The sequence below is a fragment of the Clinocottus analis genome, unplaced genomic scaffold (assembly GCF_023055335.1).
Source record: "Clinocottus analis isolate CAN_PGR_092001 unplaced genomic scaffold, fCliAna1.0.p SCAF_20, whole genome shotgun sequence".
NCBI lineage: Eukaryota > Metazoa > Chordata > Actinopteri > Perciformes > Cottidae > Clinocottus > Clinocottus analis.
The window spans coordinates 8,154,558-8,164,403 of NW_027175932.1; the positions used below are offsets into that span (position 1 = coordinate 8,154,558).

General features: G+C 40.8%; 1 protein-coding gene across 1 annotated transcript in view; it reads left to right on the top strand.

Moving 5' to 3' along the window:
• Positions 1–33: 33 nt before the first annotated feature.
• gsap (gamma-secretase activating protein) overlaps positions 34–9,846 on the top strand; it is a 27,492-nt gene continuing 17,679 nt past the window's right edge. The window contains exons 1-18 of the mRNA XM_068586285.1: positions 34–276; positions 1,243–1,313; positions 2,195–2,251; positions 2,430–2,499; positions 2,824–2,871; positions 2,967–3,055; positions 3,555–3,624; positions 3,814–3,863; positions 5,046–5,189; positions 5,307–5,363; positions 5,478–5,524; positions 5,766–5,851; positions 6,409–6,486; positions 6,618–6,704; positions 6,945–7,037; positions 7,240–7,408; positions 7,825–7,915; positions 9,659–9,728. Coding sequence (XP_068442386.1) covers positions 102–276; positions 1,243–1,313; positions 2,195–2,251; positions 2,430–2,499; positions 2,824–2,871; positions 2,967–3,055; positions 3,555–3,624; positions 3,814–3,863; positions 5,046–5,189; positions 5,307–5,363; positions 5,478–5,524; positions 5,766–5,851; positions 6,409–6,486; positions 6,618–6,704; positions 6,945–7,037; positions 7,240–7,408; positions 7,825–7,915; positions 9,659–9,728 — 1,552 coding nt within the window. The 5' untranslated portion in view covers positions 34–101. The remainder of the gene's footprint in view (positions 277–1,242; positions 1,314–2,194; positions 2,252–2,429; positions 2,500–2,823; positions 2,872–2,966; positions 3,056–3,554; positions 3,625–3,813; positions 3,864–5,045; positions 5,190–5,306; positions 5,364–5,477; positions 5,525–5,765; positions 5,852–6,408; positions 6,487–6,617; positions 6,705–6,944; positions 7,038–7,239; positions 7,409–7,824; positions 7,916–9,658; positions 9,729–9,846) is intronic.

Sequence of the window (9,846 nt, forward strand, 5' to 3'; positions counted from 1 at the left end):
AACAAGAGGGAGTCGTGCGTAATGCATGTGAATATGTGCGTATAGTGCTGCACTGCTTTCAGCCGTACACGTGCCAAAAGTTGACATGTAGTTTCGGTCACATGATGCCAAGCCTGAACAGACACCCAGGTGCCGACCGCCTCTTCTCAAGGAAACGAACTCACTCCGGAGCTGACAGAAGTGTAAACATGCTGAAATTAAAGCCACATTTTGACCTGCAAAGAGATGTGGCGTCTGACCTCTCGAGGAAGGAGGCGTCGGTGTGCAGGGTGGAAGGTGAGGCGTTCAGGGGTTCACGGTCAGCTGACTGCTTTCTTCAGTGTCAAGCTGTTTTAAAAAAAAATATTGCATCGATTGTATCGCTTTGACCAATAGGCAGCTAACAATGATAGCATTGTTGTCAGGTTTAAGTTCAACCTGTCACTGTTGTTATGGAGTCTACCGTGAATCTAACTGTGTTGTTAATTAGTGTACATTGTGTGAAACTGCATAATACGCCATCCAATGTTAATATATCTGCTGTCGTTGTAGTTTTAACTTCAAAAAGTAGAAAAATATGAATCACTAATTCGTTGAATAGTATTATGTATATACCAGTAGATGGCGCTGTTTACTTGTCACGTTTCCTTTCGAAATACTTTAGCAAGTAAATTAAGTCAATACGTCGTGACGTAAAAACGTTCCAAAAGTCCAAAATTGAAAGATTAACTACAGAAAACAATATGTAGAAAATATTATGTATTTCATGAATGGACTGAAATATCTGAAGTTGCATGAGTCCAGCACCTATACCAGCCGATATTTATTTGGAGAAAGTTTAATTTGATTTTAATGGAATACAGATTATTTAATTTTAAGTGTCTACAATCTCAGTAGGTACCAGTCACTCATTAACAAAAATAAGACAAAAGCACTTTCCACAAACTTCCTCCTGAGTAAATAGACACACCATAACCACTGTGTTGAAAGTGATGCATATGACAGCAGTAGTTTTGCAGCATCACATTATCATAAACTGGCACATAATATACATAATAATATAATATATCCTGCTATATTACTGATCGACACATTTGGGCACTTGCGTAATAATACATTATTCGACAGTGAAACCCTTCGAAATATTAATTTAGCGTAACAGTATGTTCACCATGAGCAGTGGCAGCGATACAAAAAAACTATTGAGCGTACACTAGGACATGATGAGATGTATGGTTCATAATAATGATGCTGTGTCTGCAGAATACTCTGGAGCAGTGGACACTTGCATCCTAAACATTGAGAACGACGGGGGCATCCTTTACTCATGGAAGGTAAGTCTTGGCACTGCATATTAAGTATTTCCTATATTGAATGTATTCTTTAAGTGAGTGTAATTGTTTTAATCCTCATTAATCCACTGCACTTTTCAGTTCACTTCAATTATGTTTACTGTCGTTGTCATGTTGTGCGCATTGTCTTGTCTTTTATTGCACAATATACTGTTTTTGTGTTTGTCTTGCTACAGTGTAACATCTGAGTAGCTTAGTGCATGTTAGATAGAACATTACATGCACACTGTCTGCCGACTATTCTGTTTCTGCTCTCCCAGTTCTTTATTGAAGTCATAGCAAGTAAAATATTCAAATCCCAGAAGCCATTTACTCCACCATGCATCATCAAATGGACACCGCCAAATGAAGGAAAAAAAAAGATATTCTTTTATGTAGATTTCTGTGTAATTCTGCTTGACATTTTTCAGAAACCTTAGGGTTCTTGCTAGAATTTAAAATCAAGTTATGTGTGCGCTGAACCGTGTTTCTCTGCACAAAATGCATTTTCAATGAGAGACCCACCAAAAAGTCTGTGGGTTTAGTAGGTTAAAGACTGTGTGCAGCCAGCAAAGGGGAAATAATCTATTTTTTTGTGCAAAGTTCACAGCTCTATGCATGCGCGGCTTTGCCTTGGGACTTCTACCTTTTATTTTGATGTCTTTTGAACCCCAAAAAGTGCTAAATCTTCAGTTTGGGGTGAAGCAGGTCTATTTATGAGAATTAGCACGGTCAGCCAAGGTAATGAAGGGGTCAAGCATGATGTTCCACACATGTCAATGTGGTGAAAAACACCAGTGGGAAAGTAGGTTTACCCAGTCTGGACAGATTAGGATTACCCATCTCAGAGTTTGATTGATTTAATGACCCAACTACTCTGATAGGGAGCAACAGGGACCACCAGGATTGGGAAGTATGACTCCAAGACCAAACAGAACAAGGTACTGTGTGTGAGTGTTTTGTGTGTGTGTGTGTGTGTGTGTGTGTGTGTGTGTGTGTGTGTGTGTGTGTGTGTGTGTGTCCCACATCGCCTCCACTATAGTGCTACAGATATTGCTTTTCTGCAAGTATGCATTCGCGCACGCCCGTTCACATGTGGCTGTGTATTCTCTCCAACAGCTCCTGTACACATTTGACAAGCAGGTGTGTGTCAGCAGCTGTTCCCTGAACACGGAGGAGACGCTGTTAGGTAAACCTCTGTCATGCACAGATAATGAATTACCAGCAAATTCAACAAATATGTCTCCTTGACCCCAAATTAGGGAATTAAGTGAGCGACCAAATTCTGGTCTAATTATCAGTTTCTTTCGAGCAGTACAATATTCTTTTGACATTACTATTATGCAAAGTGGGGACCTGAAAGAACAAGGCGAGGTACACAGTTTGGTGCACATTATTGACTGTAATGGTGCCAAATCATAGTTAAAGAAGTGGCGATTTAGGGCAGTCTCTGGAAAATATATTTAAATGAAGTCACTAGACACCTTGCCTGTGCTTATTTTTTCCCTCTCAGCGGTCAGCTTGGCACAAAACACCAGAGGAGAGGAGCGCTTCAAACCAAGTAACACCTCTTTCTCTCTAGTTCATTCACAGACCGTGACATCCACCGCTCATGTTGCATTTTGAATCTTTCTTCTGACAATCCTTCTGTCTTAGTGTCCAAGTGTCTAACTCTCCTGATTGAGATCCACCCCATCAACAACACTAAAGTCCTCAAGGCGGTAGACTGCAGGGTCAAAGTGCAGGTATAAACTGTGTGTGTGTGTGTGTGTGTGTGTGTGTGTGTGTGTGTGTGTGTGTGTGTGTGTTTGTGTGGGTATGAGTGGGTGGGTGTGTGTGTGTGTCATGCAGCTTTTACTGCAGCCACTAGCTGATGTTGCAATTTTGGTGCATCTGCGCTAACAATGTATGAGTGTCATGGACATTTCATTTTGCAAGCTTGCTGAAAGGGCTCTGACCTGTAGTTTCCATCCTCTCCTATACTCACTTTATCACATTTTATCTTTCTCTTTCCCTCAACTATGTTTTTCATCAACAGAGGAATATTATTTATGTATATTGATCAACCTGCGGCTGTAGTCCTTACTGTTGGTTGCTTGTCATATTGCCAAACCACAAATGTAATTATATGCCAAGAATGTTTCAGGGCCACATTAAAATATGAGAATTCAGCAAATAGATTTCTCCATCTGGTAACTGTGAACCAGCAGATGCTGACTCATGCTTTTCTGTGGCTGTCCCTAGTTCCTCAATTCAGAAACTGACAGGAGATCAGTGCTGGAGAGCCACCTGCTGCTGCTGACTGAGGACGGATGTGAGTCTGTCTGCCCTTATGCTAGTCTGCCAGTGTGAGCGATGTTGCTTTAATCTGTAACGAAACAGATCATCAAATTCAGAGACGTATACATAATCTGGCTTTTTACATTTGGGGGAGAGGATCATCGTTCCCCGGTGAAAACACTACACATCGTTGTGTTTATGCATATCCGTCTGTGCTTTTCAGATGTCGATCTCTATCACGTTCTGCTGACGAAACAGGAGGGTTACAGAGTGGTACGTTGGACTCTGCATTCACCACATTGCTCACTTCAGCCAGCTCCTTCTGTTCCCACAGTTTAACTATAAATTGCATTGATAGTTTTCCTGACTAGCGGGCTTTGTGCAGTTTCTTAGAGGTATAAATTCTGCACATATCTCGTGAATTGATCAGGAAACGTGTTGGAACGTATTTCCATCAACCAGTGCAAAGGGTATTCATTGTTTTGACCCAATACTCAAACCATAAACTACACTGTGTCTCATGCCCTTCTGGGGTGCTTTGCACCTTTTAAAAACCACAGGATCCTAATCTGGATCCTTTTGTATTTTTGGCAAATAAAACATATAAATCACAAGAAAACATATTGATGTGATACACCAAATTAAACACTAAAGCCTTTGCTACAAGAATCAGTAAGCCATTTTAAAAAACAGTTTAAAACAGTACTCAAACAGAAAGAAAGATAATCATAAAAGTATAAAACAAAACAAAACAACAAAATCAGCCCAAAATCAGCATGTTTCCAGAACCAGCAACCCTTAGTTTGTTGCTATCAGAAACAACCTGATGTCCAGAAGCAAGACAATTCCACACAGATTCCAGACATGCCTTCAAAATCCTTTCAGCTCAAAGAACCAGGGAGATATGAGCAAAAGAACACAGAAAAATTAATCGCTTTATTTTCAGTATTTGCTTTTTAAATCTGAATTTTTTAATTTTTTCTTCTCCAAATGTGACTAAATGTTACAAATGTGAGCCCTCGCCTGACTTTTTTCTGCACTAAATCCTCTCTAACTTTGTTCTGCTTCACTTTATCAAAGTAAAACAATCCAAAAATTATGTTAAGAATGTTGAGAATTTAAAACTTACGAACGCATCATTTCAAGGTAAAAATCATGCTGAAAGTGCTTTTTTTCTAGGCGGACCTGAAACTTTACATTTCTTTCTGTGTGTCATCTTCATTTACTCTTAACCAGTAACACTTAGACTAATATTTACACATCTGAGCAAAACTTAACATTATACTTGTTTATTAACTCCAAGATTACTCAAATAGCTCGAGTGGTTGCAGAGACGCAGCCATTTTAGTTTGTATGTCATTTTCAAGCAGAAACCCAAAAAGAGGCTCGGGGCTTGAAAGGTTAAGAATTCAGTGAGTCTACAAAGCTGAATATCAATGTGTTTGTGTGAACCAGGTGATGGCAAACCCTGAGCGCTTGTCCAAAACGACAGAGAGAATAGTGGAGGACTTCTGCTGGGCCCAGTGGGACGGACACACACAAAGAGTCTACTACGTCACACATAGTTTGACACACACACAGGCATGTACAACTCTACTTGTGAGGACAATGCATTCAATTCATCCATAAAAAGACTGCTATATAGCACACAAGTAATTTACTTTCGACTTAAGGCACACTGTATAACACGCGCTCTGGATCATGTGTGCTCCACAGGACAAGTTCCTGATGCGATGTGTTCAGTTTTACCCCAACCATAACTGTGACACTGTGGTGAGTCATCACTATGTCTTTTGATTCAATTCATTACTTGTTTTGCGCACACGCTTTCACCATATATCCCTCGTGTAACATACTATCGTCTTGCTTTATGTTACTGTCCCACAGTTGGAACTCCCATTAGAGTTGCCTGCTAATTTTCTCCGCACAGTAAAGTAAGGCAACAACTACAAGTACAGTATAAATATCGAAATGTCTTTTCTCAGCAGGTACTTCGTTCTATATTGTGTGTTCCTTTGAATGGTATTGACATGCACCTGCAATCATAGACACGAAAATGAATGCCTGTTCACTGCCTGTACTGTTCAACTATTCATTTGCCGGACATCTTCCTCATGTCTGAGGTTGAAAAGACACCAATATTCTGATTCAGTTTAGTGTGTGTGTTTCCAACAGGTTTGTAAATTTGGGTTTTGACCATTATCCCATGGAGAGACCAGAGCAGGAGCCTGTGAGGATGAAAGTCTTCACAAACAGAATAGGTAACACACGCATCTTTGCATGAGTCATGTGTTCTCACACACGTGTATATTTCCTCTCACTCAACAGATGTGCATAAACTGAAGTTCCGGTTGTATGTCTAATTTTGTATGCTTTTGTGTGTTTTGCGTTTCTCTTTTGCGAAAACCAGAAAGTAAGTCCCCTCCACAAGTCAGAAGCTATGTAACAATCTGCAGCACATAATTCACAATCCCAGTGATGCTACGATGATCACATGATTGTTGGAAGAGTTTTATTCCTTTTTCATTATAATATCAGATTGAAAGTCATTTTTAGAATTGTATTTATTCATCAAATTGTTGATTGAATCTTTGATTTCCGTATCAACCCCACATCCCCATTCCTGTCGCCTTACTGATTGATATGCCTTTAAAATCTATTAATATTCATTCGTGAACTCATTTTCCATCCAAATGCATCACAACTGATTGAATTTCTCATTGATTATCATGAAAATTGCCACGAGTGTACGTGCTCCATTATTGATGTCACCTCCTGTGTGATTCATATCTTCTCTGTCGCTGTGGTTTGTTTTCAGGAAGCATGTGTGTGTGCTACAGCCAACCTCTTCAGGACAAACAGGAACTGATCTACACTGTGGTGTTAGTCCACAAAGGTGTGTATGCCATCTAATGCTGTCCTGGCAAAGAATGTATAATACCTCATTTTTATTGCCGTCTCCTTTCCTATGTATGTCTTTGTCTGGAGCACGAGGTGACGAGTTTGGCTTTTTCTCATTTCCTGCAGACTGCAGCAAGACATTCAGAGTGTCACTGGGCAGCGACCAGTCGGCGCAGAAAGCCACACAGCTCCATCCGCTCTTCATCCCGATAGGTCATTGCACACACAGAGACGTCAAACGCTCGTGCACACACCTCAGAATCGTTGTAAATTCAACTCAAGCGTGTGACTGTGTAATGTTCACTGCCAAACGCGCATCCTTTACCCTTTTTGCGGTCAAACCAAACAAATACAAACGAGTGCATGTACCCTTATGCAAATCATTAAAGGTGTGTTGTGCCGCCAGCAGGCCGATATGAAATAGTAGTGATGCTGTGTTATTTTTGTATGTAGGTTACCACATCCTGGTGTACCTGCAGGGCTATTTCCTCCATTGCATCAACACCAGGCAGCAGGAGATGCTCTGTCACTCCCTGTTTCTCTCAGGTAAAACAAATCATGTCCAAGCTGTTGATGGCTGTGGAGCAGTTTGTTTACCTGCTGACTCAGCTACAGTACATGCTCCTATTTTGTCCTGACATGTGTTTTTTTTATATAAACATATAATCAGTACACTCACAGAGCTTTAGTTGCTATTTGTTCATAGAAATAGTCTCATTTTCTGTCTGTACCTCACGACAACCCCAAGGTCTTGACATGGACTTGGGCCTGCAGTGTCAGTCAGCCAACATCACGGTGTTGCATGCAGAGGAAGAGTCCAGCGGTAGTCTGCTGGACCTGGCTAGTGGGAGGATCTACACTGCTGAGCTAAGCCCCGCCTTCCTGCTGCGGATACTGCGGTCAGAGACTCCCTCTAGGTGAGCATTACTCATACAATTTTTGTGGAAATTAAGGATTTATGTATATTGGGGTTGCAATAAAATACATAGAGGGCTCATCTCTGTATATATATATATATGAGGGAAGATGGGAATGTAGTTAGGCAGGATGCAGGCCGGTGGAAGGGGACATTATTAACTTGAAGAACAGCTTTAGCTTGAAGCATGACCAGCAGATTGGATTCAACCATCCTGCTTAACAACAATGCACCAGTGACCCCTTGCCTAATGTTTTGTTTTTTTTCCCATCCAGTAATTTATTCACTCTGCTTTTAAACAGCACATATGCCCGAGTGAGCCACCTGACTGTTGGTTGTCTGCCTGTGCTTCTGCCTTTTTATTTCTCTGTTTTTGTTGGACAAAAGTACATTTGCTGCATGTGACCTCCGTCCAAGGTGTCCCAGCAGTAAGGCTGACCCTCAGCGCCTGGCCGCCCTCCACTGCCTGCTGGTTTACATGGGAAATGACCCAAGCCTGGAGCTGAAGGTACAATGAAGGCGAACAAATGTATTGACATTTTCTGTGTCCAAGTTCACAGCAGGTGAACTTATTTTCTTCCCCACAGCAAATGAAGACATATCACATCATCTGGACCCACAGAACTGGATCCAGAATTGCAATTTTAAACCAAAAAACGGCATTATTTATTTGTAGAACACAAAGTAATTAAACAAATTCAGTTTTTATCAATGCTTAATTAATCACAAGCTCAATAACATCTCCTTGTAGAAGGGAGAAACTAGATGTGGATGCGAGAGAAGAATGAAAAGAAGAAAAAAAAAGCTGAAAATATAAACCTGACAGAGGACGCAGTCATCTCACTTTTAATATAATCTACATGGTTATGCCACTGCAAGGTGCTTTCCCTCAAGGATAATGAACAGCGATGCAAAAATAAATGGATAAAGGTGGAGGTGAAGGTAGAGATGGCAGCGTTTCAGCGCCTCTGTGGGAATTCAGTAGGTGTCAATCTTGAGTTTAAGGTGAGCAGATGGTGGGAAGATGCACAAAGTAAGAGAAGACAGGATGCTGTAATAGAACATGAGAGGAGAGATGACAAGTGGACAGAGATCAAACAGAGTCCAGCAGAGACAGCGAGGGGCAGATATTGTTTTTAGGCACGAATCGTGACTCAGACTTTATTACTACTCTTGAATTAAGATGTTCCAACTGCTCTGATAGTTGTAATACATTCTTTCTTTCGAGGTTAAATGAGTCACCAGCTTTATTAGTGTGGTTTGCACTCGGGAATTGGACACCACACATAACGTTTGTATTCAAGTGGGCTGTGTTAATGAGGCCAGCAGCACAAAACATAGTGGCTTTAAAAAAGGTGATTGCTTGTGAATATTTTTCATTTGTTTTGTAACTTTAAGAGACTGCTGTGCAAACAAAGTTAAACTACTTCTCCCTTTTCCTTCTTTTTTTTTCTTCCTCTTTCACACAATTGTTTTACAGCATTGCTTTTTCTGGACTCACACTGACTTTAGAAAAGAGATATTATTTCAAACAGCAGAGAAATGGGCTACAGGAAATGACTTTTCACTCTGATGCACTGTGGCTGTAAGATTCACAGGGATTCTTTGAGGAAATCATTCATTTTTAATGTTTTTTTTTTCTATTATCTTTTGGCATTTTTGCCCTTATTTGACTGATGAAAGTGTAGAAATGGGGCAGAGAGAGAGAGGGGTGAGACATATAGTTATATGGTATGCACTGTCACCTCTGGGCTAAGGTAAAGCAACTACAAACAATACATCCACTGTTTAAACAATAGTCAACATTTCTATAGGCTTGTACTGAAAAAATACAACCAATCAATACCACTCTCATATTGAGATATAACATCCCAGTAAATGAGCTTTACGGGTGCTGGGAGCTGAGTCTTTTTAACCTGCTTAGGACCGAGCAAGACTCACAAGGCTTCCTTTCCTATGTCACATGCATGCTCTTTTTTTAGGAGGCGGGCTTAAAGAGACAGGCGCTAAAACAGAGCGTAGCTGACAAAAGCCGATGACTAAGTATATTCCGACAGACCGTATGAGGAAAAATAGATATGTAACCACGTTCTAGTTGAAACCTCAAATACAAGTATGAACCTTAAAATGAGCATATGTCCCCTTTTTAAAGGCTAGAACATAAACTAAGTGTAGCACGACTGTACAGTTGTCATGTTGCGCTTCCAACACAATGACACCTGTCTCCCATGTGTTTCTATCCCGTCTCCAGATCATCGAATGGCTGTGTGGCAACATGAACGCCTTCGAGTCCTTTGATCAGATCCAGGAGTTCATTCTAGGTCAGTAGCAGCTGAAGCACAGGGACGCAAATCTCTTGTGTTTCACTTCCTCCTCTTGGAGTCTTTGCTCTCATGCCTTTTTATGTCTCCCTCTGCCCGTGGTTACGAGACTGCTTAC